Here is a 27,313-nt window from a genome sequence, read left to right as displayed (position 1 = left end):
TATTTCTTTGATACCACAAAATTCCTACTCATATTTACTTGGCTATGAAAATTCAAATCCTATTGTTTGACAAGTTTATGTGCCAAGCTACCACAGGGTGAGTACAGGTTATCCTCCAGTGTGTATCTAGCACTCTTACTAAGAGTGTGGTAACTACTGGTACGGGATGCATACTTCTGCCAACAAGAAACCCAATTTCTAAAAGTCTTTTTATATCATTTGACTGCCTCCTCCTGTTTCAGGAACTCATCTTTTTCATTTATCTTTCATTGTCACAACCAACAATTGATGTCTCAGAATCAGTGATGGCTAAGATCTGTGATGGCTTACGCGTCTAGAATTTTCAATTCTATTAAGGACTCGGAGGCGAGGATTATGCTTCTCATTCTTCACTGTTTATTATCATGTTTTCTATGGCAGCCAATACCAATTAACGTTTCGAAACAAAAACTACATTTCCCATGACTTTCATGACTCCATGTTCCCTGCACCAAACACCATGCACTTGGTAACATAAAAGTCCTCAACACCATTTTAGTGCCTCTTTCTTTGAAAAATGTAAACAAACATAAGATATAGTGTCTTGTGAGCAAAACATACAGCAGTCCTCAATTGGAAAAGCAAACTTGCAACGGCGTCGTCAGAAACGAATCAACTGGGAATGGGTTGGTGAGAGAATGATCTTCAATCCAGGAAACAAACACAGAGAAAAATATCTCTCAACATTATCCACCGAAACATCTAGTCTTGTTTCTGGTTTGAACCTGAAAGAGAGACAAAGAATAAGCCACGTAACATACAACGTGATGCAGGGAAGACAAAAGATTGTTCAGTAAAGCAATTATTCAAACAACTTTTGTGCTCACGGTGGGATAATCATCACCTCCGAGTCTTCAATAGAATTGAAAATTCAAGACACAAACGCTTGAAACATTTTAAAAAGCTTCTCAATTACCACTGAGGCAACATCCATTAATGGTTTATAATAGAAAGACTTAAAGGTGTAATCTGAAGACCAATCTGTGTCCCTCATTATGTCCACTAGCCGGGAACCTAGCAGAATGTCTTTGGACACCATATCTCCCTGTAATGAGGAGAACAATAATAACGGGACTTTCAACATGGATGCCACCGTATCTTAGGTGGTAGAGGTACTGAGGGATCTAGAGGCTGGCTAGGATGGAAGGAGCGGGGGAGCCCGAGGAAAAGGGAGGACAGAAAAGAACAGGGGCAAGAGAAGGAAGAATTCGGAAGGTGAGTCGAAAGGAGAGAGGCAGGGATCCTTACGGAGAAATTAGCAGGTGGAGCAGGCAGCCGGTGTATGGTGGAGGTGAGAGCATTGTGGCTAGAGAAGATGGATGAGAGTGAGTGGAGCACGGGGACCTGGAGGAACAGAGTGTAACTGCTACTGACCCGGCGGTCGGTAGGAAAAGGAACTGCACTACCACACACCACAGCCCAGGAGAGGGGTTGTGGCCTCAGGCAAGTGAATTTTCAAAGGTGTAAGGAACATTCTGGTAGGAAACACGGGGAATGGGCCACAAATAAATGGGGAAAGCGTGAAAGTAATCACGAGGGGCTTTGAACAGTAGGAGACATGATAAAAGGGGAGATGTAGCACCAGATGAGGCATACAAGGTGGTTGACTACCAGAGCCAGATTCTTAATTCCTTCTCCCTTTGTTCATCCAAGGGAACCATACCTTTGCGTCAACTAGCCAGGCAGTACTGCATGAAACTGGGAGAGATAATGAGCCATGGGGTGACAATTAGGAGGATAGAAGGAGTGATAGGATCGCCTCAGAACGGGCTGTCAACATTACAAATCTGTCAAAATAAAATCTCAGTAGAAAAACCTACCACTTGGGTGTTATAGCTATTGAGTATGAGGTCACACTCCCCACATTGAATAGGCCCTAAATCTACTAATGGCATTGCCTACTTCTGACATTAAACTGAAAGGTGTACATACCATGTACACAACTCACAAACCGCACTACTCATCGACCACTAGGGTTCCAACATTAGTATGCAAATATATTTTGAATTCTAACAAAAATCTTAAGCATGTGTAATTACAAACTAACGACCAGTGATAAATGATTATGATAAATTCTCTTTCAAGAATCACTCTTTATATTGTATTAACAAACGTTGTATATCACACAATGTTAAATCACACTGTTGTGTGGATAATGTTGATATTTCAGCTATACAGAAAAAGCTTTTATTCTTGCTTCCGTCCATTCCCAATGCATTTCAGGATTTCACAACCCTTCGTCAGGGTAACTGTGAAATAACATATGAATAGTTATACAATCTGATAATTCACCGTCAGGAACAGAATAAAATTTAGTATGTTGAAAGACAACGTGTCTAACGGAAAATCACCGGAAGTGACCAGTGAGCATGTGTTCTTCCTTCTACACTCAAACAAAAAGCTGCTGCAGGATTCACCCCTGCTGCCCGAGTGTGGCTTAGATTTAAAAATATGTGATCAAAACGTGCAGCTATGTCATTAACCATTTCACCCATCTAGCCAGAGTAGCAGATGATACAGGTTTGTAATTTTTTTGCAAAGCGATCAACAGTTTCCCCTCATTATCTTGTCTGAACTTCCTTGTGCAATCTACATATTCTTTCAAACACTGAACAATACACAGTTTTGTGATACCTGGAAAACTGGGATACGAGATGTATCTTGAGAATGTCTTTGTCCTTTTACAAGTATTAAACTAGACCCCATCTGGGGAGAATCTACCACCACAAAGGCTCTGACATCTGATTTTCACCTGCAAGATACTAGTCAGAGAAGCATTATTGTCAGTTTTGCAGAAAGTTGCTTTCTTGAGAGACTGTAATCAGCTGCGCTTTGCATAAATGGGTTTATTTCAGTTTTTGGGGATTAAGTAGGTGATAGCTTGCATAACCCTGCTTACCAGAGGGTGATCTCCGAGTGGATTCCCCTCTATCATGGAATGTCCTGCCGAGATAGGCAAATGATAATTGGTCACTACTGTGTAGGCCAACCCTTCTGAAGCTAGTACTGCTAGGAAGTTGAATACAGAGTACACCTGAGCGCCCAGGGAATCCAGATTCCGTTCATCACACCACCATGTCCATTTTCGCCAGGCTGACATTTTTCGGTTTCCTCGGACCAGGACTGTGTGATGTTAGATTCCGTTTTTTCCGAATGGCCTGGCAAGAACCAGCGACTCCTGAAATTTGCCAGTCCATGAGACGCAATTTCCCTTGAATTATCTAGGGATGTTGAAATCCCAATGGGGGCACCTGCCAATCTGAGAATAAGGGAAGTTCTACTGGAGAGTCACAAGACATCTCTAGAAGTCCTGAGAACCATAGATGAGCTTTCCACAGAGGAGGTTCCAAGATCAGCTCTATCTTGTTGGTCACGGGCTTGAGCAGATACTCTGGGATTTATTACAAACTGAGAGAATGCATAATTCAGAGGACCGTACCGATTGTGGAGAAAGGCATCTATGGCGGTGGCCATCGGGTCCGGTCTCCAGCTGAAAAATCTCTGCATTGCATTTTCAGGCGAGAAGCGAGGAGGTCCATATTGCATTGGCGCTAAAGGTCCTGAACAGATTAGAAGATTGCTGGAATCTCAAATATATCTTGTACTCCAGCCGGCCACCACATTGTTGTGACCCAGGAGATACTCCTCTCTCACAGATATATTGTACTGACGGCGTAAGTGCCAGAATTATTTTGCTAACTCTACTAGGACTCTGAACATGGTGACCCCCAACTCTATTTAGGTATTGGACTGCTGATATTTTGTCTATTCGGAGCATGATACAGCAGTTGGATTTGAAAGAGGAGAGAGTTTTGATTGTAAGGGAGCCCGCCAACAGCTCCAGCTAATTTATGTGAAGAGGTAATTTGTCTGTTGATCAACTGCCTTCCGTGGAAGTACCTCCATATCTGGTTCCACAACTCCAACAGCTGGCGATTAATATATGAAGGCTTCTGGATGGGTGCCAAAGACAGCTGTGTCGTTTCAGGCTGACGTGATCTAACCACCACTGAATCACTGCTTTGGTTAGCAGAGTTAGTTGGATGAGTTCTGAGTATGATACTTTCCTCTGAACATGTTGGATCTTTAGTCACTGCTGAGTTCTGTAGTGCAGAGGACTGGGAAAGGTGGCTTGGACAGATAATGCCAGCAAAACCTACAATCCTGGCTAAGACCTTCAGGCACACTTTGTCCTTGTTCAGAGTTGTCCTTATTTCTTTCTGCACCACTTTCATCTTCTAATATGGGAGCAATAGTTGTGCAGTCACTGAGTAGATCTGGAAACCTAGAAAGTCTACAAATTGTGTCAGCGACAGACAGGATTTCTTCTTGTTCAGGAAACCGAGGTCTTGAAGTAGCTGGATCGTCCAATTCAAATGGGTTAGCAGGGTCATCAACAGAATGTCTTTGAGATATATAAACAATTTTACCTCCATGGTCGGGAGGTTCTCTACTACTAGTTTCATCATCTTGGTGAAGCATCAGGAGGCTGTTTAGAGGCCGAATGGGAGGACTTTGAACTTGTACCATAGTCTCCCAGAAGAATTGCAAGAATTTCCTGTAAGGTTGAAACATCAGAATTGTGAGGGGAGCAAATTTAAGTCGAAGAGCATCACTCCGTAGTTGTTTACGAGCAAGACCCTGAGACGATAAATCCCCTCCATTTTGAAATGGCGGTACAGTACCTATCTGTTTAATTCTCTCAGATTGATTACAAGGCGGGAACCTCTGCCCTTCTTGGTCACTATGAATATGTTGCTGCAAAAACCTGCAGGGTGCAGAGATGATGGCATCTTTCAGAAGTTGAATTTTAATGCATATAAAAGTCCGTTCTTGAAGGAAAAAATTGAGAGGATGACAGGACATGGTTTGTAGGGGAGTTCCATAGAATTTTAGCACCCAAGCATCATTCGTCAGACATTGCCTATTGATCAGAAAGGTTTTTATCCTGCCACAAAGGGTTACAGAGGAAGCTAGAATGATTCTTACCTGTTGAAGTTCCCGTGGTGCGGAAACCTCCTCTCCCATATCTTCCTCGGCTTCTGGTGGGGAAGAATATATCTTGTGATGAATGTAACCATTTGTGACGTCTGGTTTGGAAGCCTCTGGAGGGGCCTTGTGGCAGAGCTTCACCAGGTGAATGCCCTCTGTATTGACGGGCCAAGCCAAAAAGATATCGGTGGACCACCTTTTGGAGAGGAGTCTGTGCCTTCTCTGTGGCTTTGGATGTGTGGACAAATTTGAGTAGGTCTTTAGCAAACTTGTCGCCAAATAGGAGCCCATTGGCTAGTGGGCCTGCTTCCGCTGTCGCAAGTTCTGCTAATCTGGGGTCAATTGTGATGAGAATAGACCTTCGGCGTTCAACAGAGAGGGCGCAATTCGCATTGCCTAGTTGGCATAGAGCCCGTTGTGCCCATGCTGCCAAGATGTTGGGGTCAATAACAGAGCCTGATTCTTTTGCTTGTACTGCCAACTCTAGGATTTTACAAAGGGGGCCCGTAAGATCTAGCACTTTGTCTTGACAGGACTTCCATGACCTGTCAATTCTTTTCTTGGGATCGTTGGAGGAACATTTTAAAAAGGTCATCAAATCCGGGTCTAATTTTGGCGTTTCTGCCACTTTGTCTGGGAGATCTGGTCTGGGGCATTCTGCGCGTAGATGATTACGAACGTCCCTGTCGTAACTTTTGCGAAGCCTTTCGTGGGCGTATTCTGCCACCTGAGAAATTGGAACCCAACCTGGGTGGACCATATTATCCGGATCAAAATCCATGGGGTTTACGGAGTCTGTAGAAGTCTTTGAGGGTAGAGTGCTTGCTGGGCCTGACGAACTGTGCTTCCAACTTTTAGGGTAATTGGAGAATTGCGAGCCCTTGGATTGAGAAGAGTGACTAGAGGCCTTGTTAGAATCGTAGTCCACCAGGGGGGCTTGTGAATGCTGTCCGCTAGTGGAGGGTTCTAGTGGAGCGTATGCGTGGACTGGAATAGGGTTCTTGGAAATGGTGTCCAACTCGGCAGACTTCTGTCTGGCGTTAGAGCCCATGGAAGTAGTGACGCTGTAAGGTACATCGGGTTCATTAGAGCGAACAGTCAATGGCAAATGCATGGTGTATTTACGCAGTTGTCGTACAAATGGTCCTAGGGCCACTGCGAGGGCTTTGTTGACCGATTGTGTGACAGACTTTTCCAGGGCCTCTACGAGGCTATTGTCTAAAATATAGTCGCCATTCATACACTGTTTATAATCGTCATGGTGGAGAGGGCTGGATTCCCCCATTGGAGCAATGTGTAGTGAGGCAAATCAACCAGGCTATCAGTGTACAGAATCTGTGATCGTGTGATATAGGATGAGAGAACCCACGAGGGGTGGCAAACCCGGTAGAATAACGCCGGCGTGTCAGGAGGTGGTTAAAGAAGCCCCTCAAGTGGCCCCTTTAGAAATAATTCACTTCCCCAGGTTTTCCCGGGCGTAGACAAACTGGCGAAGCTATCAGCATTCAGCATCTCTGGTGGAGATTGAACTTCACACGCTCCGTAGTTGAACTGGGGAGTGCTGGGTTTTGTAGTTTTTTTATTGGTAATCTGACTGCTATGTACTAAACAGCCACGAACTCAGCGTAACATTGGCCCCCGACTCTTTCATGAGATTAGAGCTTTTTAGGAATAAATATTGAAAAATCCACATTTATAATCTACTGCGGTATTCTTAGAGATCAAAGGTGATATAAAGTTAAAAAGCCTTTCAAATACGGACAACAGGTCGGACTGCTCGCCTACTTTTGGTCCTTTCTCAGTGTTGACGATCTTTGAACCCAGAGACGTCGACTGCTCTTCCACCGCGGCACTTCCGGTGCGCTGACGTGGAGCAGCAGAAGAGGCCTGGGGAAGCTCTGCCTGTAGTCTGCAGGAAAAGAGTGAAGGAATAGGGACTTGAAATCCTGGGCAATATTCTGTCAGCTCTGGGTCCACGGTAACAGCTGAACCTGCGGGAGCCTCCTTTGTGGACCGGAGACGAGAGACGATGCTTACCAAGTTTGAAACCAAGTCTGCCCGGGTGAAAGGTGTGTGAGGCCGAGGGACTTACTTCTGGGGGTGCAGCCGATGTTCATTCTATTGACACTGTGCTTCGTCATCTCCTGATCATACGGACGCAAGGTTGTGGTGGTAGTTTGTGTGTATGGACGTCAGTTTGTTAATAATAGTAATGTGGGTTGATTGTGTTGGCCTTGATCGGTGCTTGCTGGCATGGGCGGTTGGAGGTAATTGCAAAGAAGTCATTGGGGTGCCTCAAGGGTGGTCTTAAAGTGCTGGTAGCGTTGGCACCCTGTGGCGGTGTTTTTGGAATCATTGGACTGCCAATGACATTTTTTCGAGAAACGGTTGGGAAATATTAGAGCACATTAGCACCCCGTGTCATGAGTACTTATGTTTTTCCGTATTTTTGTAACCATCAGACTGTGCCATTTCGTTTTGCCCTGCTTGGTATCCCCCTCCCAGTCTTCACCTGCTTCAAGTTTTTGTCTTAAGATTAATGATTGGGTAATATGTAACAGAGGTAGTTTGTTGCAATTTGTATTTGATTTTTTTTTTTGCAAAAGTGCTGAAAAAATGCGGTGGAATGGGTATATATAGTGATGGTAACTATTTGTGACAAATGAAACAGCATGCTTACAAATATTTTTCATGTAATATATACAATTCATAATTACGTATTTGCAAAGAAATAGTGGAAGTTTAATAGACTGTTAAATGGTTACAGAACCGTGATAAAGGTCACCCGCTGTAAAAGTGAAGCAGTAGGGTTTCAGTACATTCTATATTTATGATTTGCAGCATATGCCATATTCCTCCCAACAATTGTAGATGTATTCATTGATTGAATTCTGTTTGCAATCTTGTGGATCATTGCTATAAACCACAGGATTCCAAATAAATTGTGAACGTCCCTTGCATAGAAAATAGGCACACACCACTGCCGTGAATGCCCGACTTCATTTGAGACTTATTATTTTGGCCCTGCAATTGTGCTATTCTATCCTGTGCAAAAGAAACAATTGTTGGACGGAATGCTGGACAATGCAAACATTCACCCCCAGTCACAAGGATCTGGGTTAAATCCATCATTCTTTTGCTCACCACACCACTCCAGTTTGAACCCAGCCATATACAAATCAGTCTTGAGCCTGTTCCTTGTGGGAACAGTCCAGCCCAAACTACCAAGCCAGGTCCTCCCTCGGCCGGAAACAAGCATCCTGGGATCAGTTTCTGGGCATCATCCTTCATCAGCCAGGCTAGCTTGAATCCAGTGGTGTAGTGAGCATGGGACCCACGTCTGGGCATACCCTTCCCACTTAGGGCGACATATGCAAAAGAAACAATTGATGGACGGAATGCTGGACAATGCAAACATTAACCCCCAGTCACAAAGATCTGGCTTTAATCAATCATTATTTTGCTCAGAGGTCTAGGCTGGTCCTTGGTGATGCGAGATCCAGAACCTAACCTATGGCTTCGGAGGTTGTACAAAGTGTGCCATTTTAATGAGCACAGTACCATTGTCTGTACCCTGGGTGATAGTAGCGCATTCAGTTTTTTGTGAATCAGTAATGTGACCAGAGCATTTTCATTGTGTGAGGGAGAGTTTACTGGGCTCTCTCATGTAAAGTTCAGCTGTTATGTGAATCTCAGAAACTTGCACTGACATTAATTGTGCCTGTCGAGTGTTTGTATGTGTAGTGTGCCTATCAAGTGTTTGTATGTGTAGTGGGTATGTAGAACGCAAATTGTAGTGGCACTCGTGTGTGGTGCGAGTCTGTGGGGCCAGTGGGATCTATTTTGGATTGGCACAGGAGGATTAACATGGCACATGAAAGAGGGTGATACTGCTCCCACAGACAGTGAATATGTATTTACTGCTTTCCTGTGGCTGTACGGTGGAGTTCCAGATTCTTAACTTATGGAGAATTGAGACCAGGCTGAATTTAGAAATTAAGTGATGACCTTGTTAGCAAAGGATATCTGAATAATTCTGAGCACTTCCATTTTGGTACAGGTCAGAAGTTGGACTGCTGTTTTTGTTGTTCACAGTGAGGAACTTTCTTGCGCATTCCAGCTGTTTTGTCTGTCCCTGAAAGCTGCTTCTGGAAGATTGATGACACCCAGATGCAGAAATCTCTCATCTCGTTGTGCCCTTGTTTTAGATACTCCTGCTTGGATACATCCCCATTGGTACCTGTAATGAGATCCATCACCTTGCACAAATGCTGTGTCTGAGGAAACGACAGAAAATTACATTTGAAAGGAAACATCCTGAAACCTGTCCTGAACTCTTACGTGAAGGATCCACTTCCCCTATATGGAAAATGTGTTTAAAAGTGGAATCTGAACCATTGGCCCACTTTCTTCCAAGCTTTTCTTAAGGAAGGGAGTGTTTCGCAGAGTACACGAAGAACTGGTTAACCCATCTCTTGGAGGTGAGGCAGCAGCACCTTAAGTCTGTGGAACTTGCTGACAAAGTAGTTCTGCTCAGAAGTCCTGCCTGCTTGGGAGGGGTGAGGAATATGCCTGGCTCTGTAGGCAGAGATATTTTCCATGAGGAGAAGCAACTGTGTTCCCATTTGCACAACACTCAGAAGTTGCTGACTTCACTCGCCTTGAGGGGTCTTCCATCACAGTGCCCGCAGGGGACCATGCTCCTGAATCAAGTCCGAGAAGTAACTACCGGCAGTCCAGCAACCCTGTAACACCCAAAGGCCTGGTTCTGATGCTTCCCTATTCCATATGAATTGAGTGAAGGAGCTCCTGCCCTTGCCGAAGCCTTGGTGTCCTGTGGTCTCACCTGCTTGACAAGCACTACATGTGACACCAGCCTGGATGGTGCAATTACACACAATGAACTACCATTGTTTTTGGGCCTTGAGGCTGCATATACCAGGATGAGCCCCTGCCAAACATGCTTGCCATGCAACTCATGCACCATGGCCCAAATCCAGAGTGAGTTCACAACTGCACTCCATGTCAGCAGTCCTCGCTAAAAGCACCAGCCAGGTGCTGGCTCAACATGAGTGGGGTAATGGGAAATCCCTTGCTGACGACTGAGCTACATTTGCAGACCGTGTTCTACAGTGAGAACATTGGTTGTAAATATGCAGTCCCATTTTGGTTGCAAACTGTTCAATTGCTCTATGAAGTACTCCATATGAGTAAAGACCTACTGCTGAGCTGCAGTTGTGCTTAATCTGTGCCTGCATCTACCCTTGAGTGTAAGTCCTTTAGACACTAGAGAATCTCCGAGAACAGGGAAAGGGTCACAGAGGATAAAAATGTTTAACTAATTTCTAACTGGTTGGTGTTGTGATGGTTTGCCGCACACTTGCGTCATATTTGACGGGCTATCAAACCTGCACCCTTATGATTGGGTCAGGATAGCAGTAAGGTCCCTTTGGAATGTGACCTTTATGGACGTGAAGGAGGAATCTCGGGACTTATTCATATGAAGCCTATTGTGGTTATTTAGACAACCAAGTGATATATTATTTCAAAGCTCTGATGAAGTTCAAGTTTTGGTTGAACTAAACGCTTTGGCTGGATGTTTTGTATGGACTCAAAAGATCGGAATTGAAAATATAATGAATAAAAAGGAATACTTATCCTTTCGTCTACTCTCTTCATTTGTGGATAGGAAGTTTGTTGGTGCACCATTTTAAAGTAAACCCAAGTTTCGATTCTACATTGCAGTTGTACCGAACGACGGCAGGTACAGGAGTTGTTGTGCACATATGTATTGAACAAAAAGAAACGGGGAGTGAAGTGCCGCTTCCATAGTCCGCCATCGTGGTTGCTCTATTCATAGCTGAGCCCATTGAATTGTGTAGTATTGTGTTTTTTAAAGTGCTTTCTTTTCACTGAGGTAAGCGCTGCCAAGGAGGGTGTATTATCACATCTGTTCTCAGTGTGTGCCCCCACACTGAGAAGCCTTTGACTGCCCTCAGAGGCAATTGTGGAAAGATGATCTTGGCTCAGTTTGCAGAGGGGTAGTCGGCGGACCCCTGTGCCAAACAACTTCTTGGAATTTAAATAAATATCCTTTCAGCACAGTTCAATCTTTCATTTTTCTCCATAATAGCTTTGTCTTTTTAAGTATTTATGTTTGGAACAAGCACCTGCCAAGATAGAGTGCAAGTGCAAAAATAATTTGCTATATCAACGTAGTGAACTGGGCCAAATATCTTTATTGGTTTGAGGAAAAATGGTTGAAACTCCCACTGTAAAATTAGAACACAGGTCTTCATGCAGTATGATAAAGTATACTCAGCCACATATGGTGAGAAAATGTCTAAATATGTTTTCTACAATATATTGTTGAACCCACCTGCTTCCTGTGTCTTACTTATAAGCAAACTTTTAATTCCCTGAATCCAATTTTCTATATCTTCTGTGTCCTTACTATATTTCAAAGTTTTCGAAGAGGTATTTGATTAAAAAGATTTTTATACTTTCTCTGTAAATTCTGTGTATCGGTGTATAATTCAGTGATTTTAGATTCTCCATCTTATCCTGTTTCTTTGGGTCGTTAACGGAATCAAGGCGTCACTCCGCCTTCCTTTCCATGCCTTACTGTCCTAATAATTAAAATTTTTGCACATACAAGCCCGATAGTCTTTCTGACATTGAGAGCTTGCCAAGTCTTTAAGCTATAAGAATGGGGTAATCATTTGCCTTACATTTTCCTGGATTTTTTGTCAGCTACTATAGTTATCCATCCATCCGTCCATTTTACAATGGTTGATAATTTTCAGAAGCTCCAAGGGAAATTCCTATTTGAACTAAGTCATAAGATCATTGTCTCCAAGAGTGGTAAGAAAGCTGAAACAAAAAAGAATCTGTCCGTCTGATATAGAACGTGTGCCCACCAATTTAAGGATTTTAATGCTTCCTAGCATCAATGTGTGTTTAAGAAGAGCACACTTTCCCCAGCCATTGTAAGAATGTGTTTTTGGTTACAGTTTCAGATTTACTGGATGTATCGATTGGCGACAGTGTTATGTTTAGATCTCCTCGGAAATATGTCTGTATTTACAGAGTGATGGACACTGTGAGTGCATAGAACCATCGCTTGTTAGTCCACAGTAATTAGTTTATGTTGCACACTGTTTACCAGGATTTGGGAGTTAGGGAGTTTGGTCCCTTGGCTGTGAATGAACCTGTCCTAAAATATAACTCACCCTATTTGCAAAACAGGATTTTCACTCGCCATCTCTGTGCGTGCAGCAGACTGGTCTTGGGTAATGTCCCGCAGTATATCCAATCTAGCTGTGGCCTTAAAAGAGACACCTACTGCCATACTTGTTTTTTATGTTGTTGTTGCCATTTCTATATTTTTTTTGTCGTAATCTTTTATTCAGGTAAATGTTTACAACAATGTAGCAATGTAATAAAGGCAGTAGTAAACACTGAGTGGTACAGTAAAGTGGTAAGGGAAGTAGACAGTTGTGGGGGGGTGAAAATGCAATAAAGGCAGTAGTAAATGCTGAGTGGTAGAGTAATAAATGGGGGGGGGGTAGTAAGGGAAGGAGCCGAGTTTTGGGGGTGTGAAGAGGAGTGGCAGGAATGGCAATAGGGAGGGTACAGGACGCTAGCGGAGACCGTGCTCCCAGCCGTTTGCCTCATTGCTGGAGGGAGGGGGAGAGGGAGGACGGGAGGAAGGTGAGGGGAGGGAGGGAGTGAGTGAGTGAGTGAAGGAAGGGAGGGTTAGGAAGAAGGAGGTGGGGGAAGGAGGAGGAGGGTGAGGGAGGGAGATGGGTGGAGGAGAAGGGCGGTGGGAGGAAAGGGTGGAGAGGGAAGGGGTGGGGGGAAGGGTGGAGGAAGGGAAGGGGTCAGGGGGGAGGAAAGGGGAGGAAGAAGGAGGGGAGAGAGGGGGAGGGGAAAGGGGGAGGGAGAGGGGGAAAGGGGGTGGAAGGTGGGGGAGGGAGAGGGGGAAAGGGGGAGGAAGGTGGGGGAGGGAGAGGGGGAGGGAGGGGAGAGGGGGGAGGCAAGGGAGAAGGAGGAAGAATGGCGAAGGGGAAGGAGAAGGGAAGAGGTGGAGATGGATGGGCAAGAGGGTAGGGAGGGAAAGGAGACAGGGAGAGGGGGAGGAAGGAAGGGGAGAGGAAGAGGGGGAGGGAGGTGGAGGGAGAGGGGCTGGAAGAAGGAGAGGAGAGAAGGGGGACGGGGGGAAAGGGGGGGAGTGAATGGTGGAGGGGAAAGGGGGGGTGGGGGAGAAGGGTGGAAGGAAGGGAAGAGGACGGGGAGGAAAGGAGGTGGGAAAGGGGAGGGAGAGGGGTGGAAGAAGGGGAGGGAGAGGATGAAGGGAAGGGGGAGGGAGAAGAGGAATGGAAGGGGGATGGGGAGAAATGGAAGGGGGGATGGGGAGGAAGGAGGGGAGGTGGAGGAGGGAGGTGGGGGAGGGAGTGGGGGAGGGAGTGGGGGAGGGAAAGGAGGAGGGCGAAGGAGGTGGGGGAAGGGGAGGAGGGGAAGGTGGGAAGGTAAGGGGGAACGGAAGGGGATGGGAGGGAGGAGGGGTAGAAAATGAGGAGGGGAAAGGTAGGGAGAGAGGGAAAAGGGGGAGGAAGAAGGGGAGGGGAAGGCAGGGAGGGGGAGAAGGCAGGAAGGGGAGACTGGGAGGGAGTTGGGGAAGGAGGGAGGGAAAGGGGAGGAGGTAGAGGGAGAAGAGGGCTGGGGGAGGGAGAGAGGATGGGAGGGAGGGGGCATGGGGAGGAGGATCAGGGGAATGGGGAGAGGGGTGGGGTTTGGAGGAGGGAGAGAACGCTGTATGGTGCAGGAAGGTGCCTGGCTCTGTCTCTGTTAAATTTGACTTTATGAGTGCCATTCTCTGTTAATTTGTTTTGTTATTTTAATTGATTTTACTTTGAGAGTAGTGTTACTCATGTAGGGGAGCCCTTCTGATTGGCTGGGGTTGTGGGGTCCGGATTGGTTTTTGTTGCCGCGCCCTCTTGTCTCTCAAACAGATATTCCCCTCAACCACTGCCCTTCACAAAGCAGGTATTTCAGGGATGGCCAATGTGCGCCGCTGGTACGCCAAAGGCAAGCCCGTCTCCGGCCCGACAGGTCCAGAAGCCAGGACCCATGTCCGTCAGGGGCCACCCCCATAAGGCATTCAAATGAGCTTAGACAGATCACTCCAGTATTAATGGAAGAGTGTCGCTATGTTCTTGATTTGACTAAGGACTTTCCTGTGTGTAACTATTGTGATTGCCAATGGTTATGGGGTAGTTAGACGGGACCGTGCCTTGTAACGAGGTGGCGGTATCAAAATAATTTTGTAACATTCTTTTCAATACTCCTAGATATTGATGATTGTGAATCAGCTTATTTTTTCTCGCCTTGTCCGGTTAGTTTACTTTTGCTGGTTTCTTAATCTATCGCCCTCCTGGACCAGCAACAAACTTTATCTCAACTTTGGCGGATCCAGTATCATCTTTTGTGGTACGATACAAACACCTACTAGTGATAGGTGACTTTATCTTGCACTTTGATGATAAAACTTGTTCTACAGTGAGTCGAGGGTTTGTAGACACTGCAATTCAGTTAGTTCACAGCCCCACACATCTGTTGGGGCATACTTTGGATCCCCTTTTCTCAAATTCTGCTGCTATTACTGTGAAAGATACCTTGCCGGTTATGTGGTTGCATCATTGGATACTGTTTCAGCTATCGCTTTCTTTACCGGCTGTTGTCTGTAAGGGATCTGTACCCATTGAATCTCTAAAATGGGCCAAAATTTAAACGGGGGCTCTGATAAATGCACTTCTTCAAACAAACCCAGTGATAGGTGAAGATGTGGATACAGCTAATGCCGGTATTGAGAGCTGGATTACTACTGCCCTGGATTCTGTGGCACACATCATCCATCCAGGTGTCATGGGCACTATGTCACATGCTCTACCATCTGCAGAATGGTTTAATGAGGAGTTTGTACTCTCAAAAATACTGGTCGCAAAAATTACGCTGGTATCAGCCGCCCAGAATGCTTCGATCCAGCAATGAGGCACTGCTGACCCCCCTCAGAATTCAAACTGCTAGGCAAGGGGGCCGATCCTTTTCTTTTTTGGCACCGGCATCCTGTAACAAAATGCCCTCACACCTGCGCAGAATTTCTTAACACAGCTGCTTCCACAAAAAGTTGAAGACCTGGCTTTTTGAAAATTAGATCTTGGTCCTTTTCTGTCAGAGCCGTCCGCAAGCGCCATGAGACTCTTGTGAGTGATGTGTGCGCGATACAAATGTCCTTGACTTGACAAAGAAGTCCTGCAAACATCTGAAACGTGTATGACAGAAGGACTACAGTGCGGAAAGTAAGGATGAATATAAAGCGGCACTTAAGCACTACCATAAGCAAATTTGCGCCACACATAGGGCATTTTATGCCCGGAAAATTGAGGTCTCCGCTAATTCCACTAAAGACCTCTTCTCCATAGTTATGTCGCTGTCTTCTTTGGAGCAGGTGGCAGTTCATAGTACTCCTTCGGTTCAAGGTTGCAATGAGATCATGCTTTTCTTTGCCAATAAAATTTTCAAAATCTATGACTCCTTTCCTTAAGAGTTCAGAGATTTTTAGCTCTTGAAAGCTAGGTTTGGCGATCCCCCTTGGAGGGACCGTCTTTTTAGTTTTAAGGCCCCTTCTGAGGACTAGCTTCGGGGTCCGTGGGGTAAATTAGGTCAAGGTCCCCTTAGGACCCAGCCCCTGCAAAATTCCTCGTTCAGGCAAGGGAAGCAATCTTTCCCCATTTGAGTAATCTGGTTAGGTCGTTATGTATCTGAAATGGAAGCAGGCTATGGTGGTGCCCCTGCTGAAAAATAAAAACCCTCCTTAAATTCCCTACAGTTGGAAAACTTGAAACCAATTTCACTGCTTCCTTTTTTTCGAGGCCAGCGATGTGCTACATCATTCGGGTTTCTGTGCGCACTATTCCACAGTCGACCTTACTGATGGCTATTGAATCACTGAGACGCTGTGCCGATGGAGTGCAGACGGCTGTGCTTATGCTGGATTTAAGCTCATCATTGTGTCTTATGCTGATGACACAATTATTTAATTACCTTATCCCAGAAGGTACAAGGAGTGACTGCCCAGTTTAAGATGTGTCTGATGGAGGTGGTCAAATGTATGACCAATAGTTTCCTCAGAATGAATGGCAACAAAATTGAGTTCCTTATTGTTGGTAAATCTTCCTCTATTTGGAAAACAGCTTGGTGGCTGAATGTAATGGGTTCTACCCCAGTACCTAAGGAAAAGGTCAATAATCTGGGAGTTTGGCTTGACCCAAAGCTATCTTTTGAACATCAGATAGCCTCAGTGGCAGGGAAGTGCGTCAACACCTTGAAAATGTTAAGACATTTTTTTGATGATCTTCCTCTGTCTGCTAGGGAAACTATTGTACAGGCATTGGTTACCTCCCAGTTAGATTATTGTAATGTCCTTTACTTGGGGACATCTAATGGGAGACTCCAGAAACTGCAGTGAGTACAAAATGGTCAGGCCTGTTTTGTGTTGAACCCACCAAGACGCACTCTTGCGGGTCCAGCTCTGGCCATCTTGCATTGGTTGCCACTCAATGAGTGACTTTTAATTAAAGCTTTGGGCTTGTGCCACAGAATTTTGAATGACCGAAATCCACGATGTGTGACATTGATGATTGGCCACTATTCAAGGCGTAGCCTTGGGTCATAAGGCACCACGAATTCGGCGGTGATCCCGCGGGTGAGAAAGCCAGCATAGGTGGTCGCTCTTTTGTTTTGTTTTTTTATTAGCAAATTCTTCGAACGCTCTGTCCCTTCATCGGATCATGGAACCATCAGAATTACTGTTTCGCAAGAAGGGTAAAACCTGGTTATTCCTATCGGCGTAGGTGAATGATTATGTTGAGCTGCAATGAGTTACAGTGAGTTTGTTGATCCTTTGATCATTGGTAGGGATTGACTTTCAGGTTGCTTCCTTTCTGGTTCTTTCTCTGAGCACAGGGATACGCCTGTAGGCGTAACCAGACGCTTTCTAAATATTATTATTATTATTACTACTACTGCCGCACCTGTGTATTACTCCTGCATCCTGGTCAATAGTAGAGGAACCATTAACAAAATACACAATGCTACCGGCAATAGGATCCTCTTGAAGGACTAGATTCAAGCGCATCATCCTCCGAGTCTTAAATAGGATGAGCAAAAAATGTCACAGGGTTCACTGTATGATGCTTCACAGCCTTCAAAGATGGTAATGACCGTATCACTTCATATCCTGAAACTCTGTAGTTCATGTAGTCTTAGCCTTCTGAATAATATCCAACACTGTATGTTCTGCATGGCGCGTCAAAAGGCCCACATGATATCGGAGGGGCTCTTCTATACCACAAATGCTGCAGCGACGAGAAGTTGCTCTCAAGGATAATGTCCTCCCATCACTGAATCCAACTGTGCACTAACTTATGCAAAGTGTTTGTGCTAGAGGATATGTTTTCATAAGGACTGATTTCATCACTTGACCATTGCACTGACAAAAGAAATAAAACTTCTTAGTGTAATCAGGAGTCCCCAAACTGAGGCATTAGTTATGTCCTTTTTACTAATTTTTGAAAATGTCCCTAATTTCTGGTGTCTACATTATATTATCATTTGTCTTTCGCCTGTTTTATAGAAGCCAGCAAAGGCGCTATTAAAGTGTTGTAATCAAAGACCCATTGTCTCACATAGTTACGGAGGCCAAGAAGCTTCTGCATTCCCTTATCAGTTTCTGGCTCAGTCATGTGATGTATAGATGCTGCTCTCTCAGGAGTTACTCTTCAACCAGAAGCTGACAATAACTGTCCTAGGTAATGGACTTCCTCCTGACACTACTGAACTTTGTTGTTCTCTACCTTGTATCCTGTCTGTGCGAGAGTAACCAAAAGACATATGCTATCTTCCCTACACTATTGTTCTGTAGGACTGCAAATGAATATGTAATCGACATACTGCAGCAATTTACTGCCATACTGAAAGTTTGACTGGTCATTTCTCACCACTTTGTTGAAAATGCTAGGGGACTCGCAATACTCTTGGGGCAAATGAGAAAAGAAATTCTGAGTCCCGCGATAGGATAACGCTGTCCAATAATGACTGTCTGGATGGAGAGGGATGCTAAAGAAAGCACTTTTGCGATCTAGACCGAGAAAATATTTGCATCCTGAGGAATGTTTGTCAAAATAATAGAAGGGTCGGGAAACATTGGGAATTCTGGTACTACCATATGGTTAAGGGGTGCAGATCTTGGACCATACGCCAAGTATTGCCCTGGGATTTCTTAATTGACTTAACAGGGATATTGCAGGGAGATACTACAGGATAAATGACTCCTTGTTCTAGCAAGGCCTATATAGTATGGGCAATGACCTCATCTTCTTCGGAAAGAGGATACTGTCACCCTCTAGGAAGAATAGCACCTTCCTTCAATGTAATTCTGAATGGAGTAAGTGCGAATATTGCCTACATCATGGGGACCTTAAGTCCACAAGTAGTCTGTACTTGGGAAAAATATGCACCACAGACAGAACGAGAGCACATGGTGTGGGCGTCCTTACTTCCAATACTGTTCTCAACAGTATGTCATCTTGAAAGACTATAACTGTTTTCTTAGAATGATCATAAAACAGTTGATCATGCAGTATTTCCTTAACCATTTTACCTGGCTCAAAGAATAGGACACATTACCATAAGACGTGGTTATGATCGAAGGCTTCTGTGGAAAATGCTTTTATATCAATTATTCGAGCTCTCATTTGATCTCTAGTAGAAGAATCTACTGTTACAGCCATGATCCTGGCAGGAGGCAAGCCAGGGATAGAATAAACTATAGTAAAATCAGGCTCAAAATGAATTGTCATGTTTAATTTAGCCATAAGATCTCTCCCCAGTAGATTATCTGGGGCAGCCAGAGAGAATAGTAACTGGCCGTCAATGTACCTCCCTCCTATTTCCATCTCGACTGGTTTAGTAAACGGAACCCTCATTACCACCCCAGAGAATCCTTGTGTGTCCATTGAGCTATTAAAAATTGGAAGGTCTCCCTCTATAAAACAACATAGGGTTATATATGAGGAATACATACCTCTTGTTATTGATAGCTACCGTCTCAGTGGGTTCGTCATCCAGCCTGTGCGTCACTGACCATACTGGATGCATGGAACTACGCAGCGGGCTCCTTCATTGAGTATATGTTCTGTGGGAAAACCGGGTTCTTGTTGCAGTTACCCCCTCCCTGCCCCCAAGACACTTTTTGCTTGGTTTTTGATGCAACTGTGACTGAGGTGTAGTGGTTCTCTGCAACCAGGTTCCCAGTACCAGTGTTCTTTCCCTAAAACTGTACCACAATCGACACAACTTCAGCAACCACTATCAGTTCCTAGTAATACCACCGATACCAAGTACATTGTAACAGAAGAGGTTCCATTAGGACTGCCGCATGTATTGTACCATTGTAGAGACGCAAGACAGTGGTTCTTGCACACCTCGATTCTAAAAAATAACTTTTACCTTCACTTCCAAAATCGTGAAGTTGCGTGTGCAGATCGGGTATCGCTCACTGATCCATGAGCATGGGTAATGACTGAGAATAGCACCCCCCCTCGGGGGGGGGGGGGGTGTCCCCTCAATGCACAGCGTATTATCCGTTGATTTACATTAAGTCAGTTTGAGGCAGGTTAATCCTTTTTCATGAATTGAATTTATTCACTTTAAATGCTGTTTGTAATCAACATAGATTCGAACTGAAAACAGTAAAACTGAAAACTCCCAAGTTATATACCAAATATGTAGTCTCCAAATTAGTAGTCCTAATGCATTTCTGGCTACTGGGAGCCCTTCATCAGGGGAATATTAAACTCTGGTGTTGGTAACGCAAAGAGTTCAAGGATCATTCCTCGCTCGATAGTTTGTGTCCGAAATGCATTTGGACTACTAAGGGTGCTTGATAACTTTGCCGTGACGGCATTTGTTGTACTTGAGGCATTAGTGGATGCTGCATATTTTGTGGTGGCGTCTGAGGTACATATATTATTTGCTAGTTTGATTGTTTTTTTTTTTTTTTTTTTTTTTTTTTGAAGACCTTTATTGATAGAAAAGGGGCAAATACAAGTCAACAAGGAGCCCGGGGGGGCTCACACATACGGTACATTACAACTTACTGAAAACACAGAGGATACATTACAGAAGGACTGAGGTCTAGTTTTAAAAGTTTTCCTTGTAGGATAGACATAAGCAGGATATCGTAGCACAACAAGTCAATACTGGTGTTAAACAATCAGGATAGATAATCTTATAGCAGTAGAAAACACCAGAGTCGCTGCGTGGCACCCAGAAAGGAACGTCTGAACCCCAGGGAAGGAGAAAGGACAAAGAATAGAAGGCCCATAGAACAAAAAGGAAAAACAAAAAAGAAAGCAACCCCACCCCCCAAGTGCCCCCCGCCCTGCACCCCTGCAGCTGGCTACGGCCTTTCCCCCCCTAGCAGTGTGCCTGTCGCCCAAGAAAAGGAGTCCCGAAATATAGAAAGTAAGAAAAAGAGAGAATCCGAAAACACTCATAAAATTGAGAAAGGTGGGGAGGAGCCCACTATTCGTCCCCCAGCTCCGCCATCTCGCACCCATAATAGCAACAGTAGTCTAACACCCAATAGTAATAACATGCCCGGTATGACGAGAGAACTGGGGTCACAGCAGCAGCGCGCAGGGTAAATAAGGCAGCAACACCCAACCGAAACATCCAAAATATCAACAAGGAATCTTCAAGCCATGATTGATAGGCGTAAGCCCCCTCAATAGTCTTCTAGCACCACCGATACATGTCCCGGTCACTCAGAGAAAACTAGTTCCCCGGCTGCCCCACCCACAGGAACGGTGCAAAACGTTTATCAACGGAGGAGGGCCAACCCAAGAGAACAAAAGAAAAAATCAACAGAAGTGTATCCGGCCATCACCTCCCAGACCCCCATGCAAACCATACCCAAAGTCCAGCGTTCTCGTCAGTCCAGCACAGTCCCAGGAATGTAGTTACCGGTATCAGGGCAAGAATAAAGACAAACTCAACCCTGACCCCTACGTGCCAGTGCGCCAGCATAATGCAGTTGCGGCGTAGCCCCGTAGAGTAGGAAGAGCATCCGATGTGAACACCCAGAGAGATGGCAACAGCCAGTAATCGCCATCCAAAGCAGGACAGTGTTATCCCCAAGAGTGCAGTACGGGTAGGCGTACAGTGATAGTCCACCAAAATTGGGCAACTCACTCCCGGGCAACATGTTCAAAGTAAGCAGAGCGATCTTGTCAGCAATACCCGCTGGCGGTGGTAGTCCTGGCATCCGACGGCGAACCTCTAGGTTCCGTCCAAATATAGAATGCACTGTGTCCTCCATAGTTGCGACAGTCCGAGCGGCGGTGATGTTAAGTTCACTCACAATCAGTTCCTCTACGTCTCCCCGGAGAGGCTGCACACGACTGCCGAGTCCTGGGCTCGGCGATCCGCTCCGCGCACAGCCGCCCGTCCGGTCAGCCAAGGAGAGAACGGGCACAGCGTCGTCCAGCCGGCGCTCCAGGTCACGGGCGTTGGAACAAAAAGCAGCTCGCATAGCGGCCAAAGCTTCCAGGACGTCGCCGATACTCACGGGCATAGCGTGAGAGGAAGAGATGCCAGCTCCCTGTCCCCGGAATTCGCAGGCGTGTGGCGACCCTCGAGCCCAGTCTTTAGCATACATGTCCAGGCGTCGTTTAGTAGGTCAGCTCCCAGAGAGGCAACGCCAAACCACAGGGACAGGACAGCAACCTCCAGCCCAGCGCCACGCACAGGGACAGCACAGTGACGGTCCAACCAGGCGCCGTGTATAAGCGCCGATCACTCAATAAAGATGGCCCCTTCCATTACACTTCGTAGCGAGAGATCAAAGAGGAACTTCCAACAGGGGGGGATACATTTGTTGCATCGGTGGTGGTAAAGCAGCGTAGCGGCGAGACTACAATAGAAACTGTTGCGCTACTTCTGGGAAACTCGGTGGCCTGTCGCGTCTCGCCGGCGGTTTCAGATTCTCCTGTAATGGCCGCTGTCGTTGCCCTCCAGCCGGACGCCGCCGAGAACAAAGGACCGGACCCACTCCGTAGGCGTCTGCGGGAATTAGAGCGTTTCTTCACCCCCGGTGCAGAAGGGACGACGGGGAGCCCACCATCGGATGCAGCGTCGCCTCCCCAACCCGCTACCGCACAACAGGCACGATTCAGCAATCAGGAGAGGAAGCGGTACGGGAGGGAAGCGGACGAGTCGGCGGAGCCGAGGGCTCAGGAGGCCATCTCTGTTGCCGGCTAGGCTCCTCCTCCGCTAGTTTGATTGTTGCTGCACTTCTGTATTCCCTGTCTGATTGTAAACCCTGTCCTTCCATTATGTTCATCCTATTTAGTGTTGTGATGTTTAATAAAATGTCCATATCTGTGGCAATATTGACATGTTTGAGCAATTCTCTGGGGATCTATCCTGACCATTCCTGTACCTCCTCATACTTAACTACTTCCTTGTGCCCTTACACTATCCTGCTGTTGTGGGTACTTTTGCAGGGTAGTCCCTGGGACCGATCCTAAAGATATTGCGGTCATCTGAGTGATAGCTGCTGCCACAGCTCCTTCCACTGCTCCTTTCCTTGTCAACTTTTTCTGCACTAACTTGGCTGCTGCTTTCTCCATTTACTCCTGCTCGATACTCTCTTTCTTCTGTTTCTTCTTACAAAAATGTATTATATGTGCCTGAATCTCTGTTCAGGGTTTGGGTTCTGATGCCACTTTATTATCAAGATTATCCTGCACGTCAGAAGGTAAACCCTTCTTCACTTCATTATAAAACAACACTGCATTTCCCCCTGTTAGTTCCCAACCCTGACCTACTTCTTGAGTCCATTTTTCATTCATCCTGCTTAGAAAAAGAGCGGGCTCTCATTCAGCTGCATTGATTGAGCCATGAGGGACCCATGTCAGATCTGTCAGGACACATCTTCCTCAGCTGGTCCCAGACCACTGTCAGGACTAAGTTGAATGGAGAACCATCATACCTAGTCTCAGTGAGAATAACATTTCTCTCTCCAACCTTCTGGAAAACCATATCTGTCTCATCTCCTGTAAGAGGGCTCCTCTCCTGTAAGAAAGTTGAGTAAACTCTTTATGTCCCCCAAATGCCAGGGTGATGCTTGCAGTTTGCTCCTCAGAGGACCTAATCCATTTCCCTACTCCCTCTAAGCGGCAGTAACAACCTTTTAAGATTCTACTTGTCCATTTGTGGTCAAGAAACCTAATGAGGTGCCCCAGGTCCCTTGTGTATCAGAGGAATCTGATGTATGGAAATAATAGAATGCTAGGGGTTGTGCTGTCTGACATATTTTTGCTACACGCACAGACATTTCCACATTAGGGATAATCCCAGTCTGGATCTCCCTCACCATAAAGAAAGCAATCCTCAGCACTTGCCATGTCACGTGGATCAAAAGACCCTTCCCTTGGCCATGGACTCCTCTATGGGTCTACAACTTAAGCCCATCCTGCTAAATTATCCACATGGGGTACAACACTGAACCAACTATTATCCCCTTTAGCGACAATCTCAGGGGTGAGATCAGTGCAGCGCAGAACTGATTAAACACTCGTCTGCTGCATTGATCTATCATGCAATGTCAGTCCTTCTGTAGCTTCACAAGATCCCATCCTGGGCTCTGTGTGGCCTTGTATTCCCTGAAACCGCAGCCGCTCAAGCTCTGTTGCTCGGGGTCTCCTAGTTCTAGAGAATACATTCAACTCACATTCTCTAGTTTCCTGAAAAAGTAGTCACCCACCCTTATTTGCTGTTTGGGAGTAATCGTGTGTTTCGGCTTTAACATCTGTGGGGCAACATTGGAGGATCCCTTTAGAGATTGTGATTGGGTCTCAACCTCTGGATTATCAAATCCCACTGCAGCTTCCTGTAGCTGTGACCAATGGATAAGTGTCTGGTACCTTCGGGGAAGTATTCATAGAATCATATGGAGGTGGGAGATCAGACTGGGTACTAGATGTGTCAGCCTTTGAGGAGTCCTTAGACTATTCACATAAGACTCGCCATAAGGCTATAGTGGCTTCTCACTTCTGTAAATTAGCTCCTGCGTATTTACTCTTAAGATATCTAACCGTGTGCTCTAATATTTTCTCATCAAATGTCCTTTCCTTTGGCCAGAGATATGTGTTTGAGTGTCTTTAAACCATTCCCTACAATGTTTTTGTAACTTTTTCCGAAAACCGGGAAAGGTCTTTTGCAGGTGTAACAAAGGAGTAGCCATAGTCCCCAGTATTCCTAGCAGTTTAATAATCTAATCTTTTATCGGTCTACTCTGTATTTCTTTTTATCTCTTACATTAGGCCTCACAAATGAGAAATCTGTCGATGTATCTTTGCAGTCATATGTTAAGCATTATACATCACAGCAGCATTATACAACATCACCCTGTGGCCACATTTCTATTTACATTAACACACACACACCATCATAAACATATTAAAAAATAAAACACTTCAACTACTTCTAAATGTTGATCGTAATTATTTGACTCTAAACTGTATACTATTTCGGTAGCAACTGGTCACTTCACTCTGCGCTCAAGAAAGGATAACCCTCAAACCAAGCTTGTCATAGACCATGGAATGCCTCATTGACCTTAGGTCCGGGACAGTAATTAAAGTGGTAAAGTTTATCAACACCGGCCTTTCAGCTGTCCCTCTGTCAAAAGTTTGGAACACAAATTGGACTCCCAACTTGACATCACCCACATAGGCCACTTCCGGCATTATATTGGGATTAAAACTCTACTGATTACTCAAATCCTTAACTTAATATTGTGCAACACTTGCACAGAATTTTGCATGCATTAACCGTGTTTACATTATATATACTTTTAACATTGCCAATGAGACAAGTCATACAATATACAAATACGGGAACGAAGTCCGCATTGTCCTCCCCTCAAAGACGGCAATCTCCACGTTCGCATCTGCCCCCATGAAGTGCCAGGACTTTAGGCAACACTGTGTCTGCTTACCTCATCAGATGCACAATGATCTATTTAGTGGGGGTAGGCGGTATTTCGGTGGCAGCAGTCAGTTGAGGGCAAATGGGACTCGTATCTGGATAAAGAAAAAGACAAGACTCGTTTTGGCAACGCAAAAACAGTTTTAGTGTTGCGACAGGGAGAGTAACTATCCCCACACAGGTAAACAGCTGTTCTGTAGTAGCTGCTCACAGGCAGCCCCTTAAATAGTCACACAATTTCTCTTACAATAGTTAAAATAATAGGTTACTTAATAATGACATACTTGTTACAAAACATCGCCTGTGTCTTTGAACTTGTGACCTTTTCCTCTACACATTCTTTATTGTAATTCTAACAATGCTTAAAAACATGATTTGCTTCTTTGTGTGTGTTTCATTGTTCTGATCTCAAGACTTCTTATCTGATTCTATGAACACTTGGCTAACTCTATCTTTCACTCCTATTCTTAAGTCACATGTTCTTTTCTGAGAACACAGAATGCATGCTTGTTGTGCTGTTGACCGTAAATTACTTTAGGCTTCCAAATGCAGGTTTTCCTTTAAGTAAGAACTTACTGATCATGCACTCTATTTCCTAGTGAACTCTGATTTTGTCAAGGGCTCTGGCTTCTATCAGAACCATAGGTTTCAGGCTTCATTTTGATATGGTGGCACTAAGGAAAGAAAATGTAACTTGATGATCATGGGGCTGTACCATGAACATGTTATAATTTAGTATGCAGACTCGGAGGGTTTCATGTACCTATTTTTGCTCAAATGGCTCTGTCTCCATCACATACTTGGAAATACAGAGTAATGGCAGTTTTTTTAATGTTTCTAAGCTGCACTGTCTACAATGTATACTCTAACTCGTAGATTTTTAAACCTATTGTGTGCTCTGTAGGCAGCACTGTTTTACCAAAATTGGTGCATGGGCCTCTTCTGCGCATGTGTTTTGTTTTTACTTTTCAGACCATCCCCGTATAAATTTTAGAACACGTGTTTTGGGTGTTTGAAAAAGCCACTTTTAGAGAGTGGGCATTTTCTTTCTTAAGCATACTGGGTGCCTCTGCTGTTTTGGGTTTGGAGTGACAGGGCTGAGGATCTGCATTCACACTAGACAGATACAAGGGGGTGGGGGAGGGTTGAGGTGTGTCCTGCCGTTTCCGAGTGACTCATAGCTAGGCTGAATAGACCGGACTGCATTTAGAGTAGGGGGAGGAGTTGTCGCACCTGAGTGGACTGTGTCTGCCTCTCACAAAGCTGTCTCCACCTCATGTGGTGAACCTGGCCTGAGACAGGCTGAACTGATTATTGTACGTCAGTGGAACTTGGTTTGTACCAACTTCAGAGGGAAATGTGGTATACATTTTGGGGCCCGGAACCCAGAATTACAGAACTCTTTTTGATCAAGAAGAGTAGCTACGGAAGCTGTGAGGAGAGACTACCACTTTGCTGTGTGCTTTGCTGTGTTGGCCTGCAGTGGCTGCTTCTGTCTTATGTTATAAGATTTTGTTAAGCGCAGTTTTCACCCGAGGGTCTCAAAGCGCTAGCCTATTCCGAAAAACAGTAGAGGAGAAGGAATGAAGAGAGCAGGCTGAGGGAAGAGAAATCGGAACAGCCAGGTTTTGAGAGCCTTACAAAGTTTTCTATGGTTGGTCTCCATACGTAGATGCAGAGGGAGTGAGTTCCATAGGGTGGGGGCAAGATACGAAAAAGATCTCCCGCCATTTCTGGCGGTACTAATATTGAATGGTTTAAGAAGATGTTTATTGGCGTATCTAAGAGTTCTGGAGGGGTTATACCTGGTCAGTGTTTTTGAAAGATAGTGTGGTCCTTGTCCCAGGATGGTTTTATGGACCAGACAGTTGATCTTAAATATTATGCGTTTCCTGACGGGAAGCCAATGAAGAGCTCTTAAACTTGTTATCGAGGGGGATCGGGAGGGTAGATTTAATACCAGTCTGGCCGCTGTGTTTTTGAGGACCTGTAATTGTTTGTTAGGAACTCTTCATTGATGGAGGCCATTAGGGCGTTTCCATAGTCTAGCCGACTGGTGATTAATCATTGAACCAGCGGCATCCGAGATGCCAGTGGAACCCATTGGAAGATCTTACGAAGCCTGCGCATTAATCCATAGCAAATGCTGGCCACATGATTGACA

At 45.2% G+C, this 27,313-nt stretch overlaps 2 protein-coding genes across 2 annotated transcripts in view; one reads left to right on the top strand and one right to left on the bottom strand.

The window, feature by feature from the left end:
* Positions 1 to 373: 373 nt before the first annotated feature.
* On the bottom strand, positions 374 to 6,573 carry LOC146772976 (uncharacterized). Its single transcript, XM_085638452.1, has 2 exons — positions 5,029 to 6,573; positions 374 to 764 (listed from the first exon to the last, which is right to left on the bottom strand). Exons 1-2 carry the CDS (start codon positions 6,314 to 6,316, stop codon positions 742 to 744), a joined length of 1,311 nt encoding a protein of 436 aa, XP_085494578.1. The 5' UTR covers positions 6,317 to 6,573; the 3' UTR covers positions 374 to 741.
* A 42-nt stretch (positions 6,574 to 6,615) lies between these two features.
* The window catches only part of COPA (coat protein complex I subunit alpha), a 148,457-nt gene continuing 127,759 nt past the window's right edge, over positions 6,616 to 27,313 (top strand). The window contains exon 1 of the mRNA XM_085638451.1: positions 6,616 to 7,100. Within this exon, the coding sequence (XP_085494577.1) occupies positions 7,061 to 7,100 (40 nt within the window). The 5' untranslated portion in view covers positions 6,616 to 7,060. The remainder of the gene's footprint in view (positions 7,101 to 27,313) is intronic.

This window comes from Triturus cristatus, chromosome 12 (assembly GCF_964204655.1).
Source record: "Triturus cristatus chromosome 12, aTriCri1.1, whole genome shotgun sequence".
NCBI lineage: Eukaryota > Metazoa > Chordata > Amphibia > Caudata > Salamandridae > Triturus > Triturus cristatus.
Note: the sequence above shows the minus strand (reverse complement) of the source record. Positions and strands in the feature narration are given on the sequence as shown.

Bases quoted from the DNA above. Each gene is read 5' to 3' on its own strand.
- LOC146772976 (XM_085638452.1), bottom strand. From the start codon at position 6,316: ATGGGGGAATCCAGCCCTCTCCACCATGACGATTATAAACAGTGTATG. The intron at 765-5,028 runs GTAAGAATCATT...TCTCTCTTTCAG, and splicing joins CACCACGGGAACTTCAACAG to GTTCAAACCAGAAACAAGAC.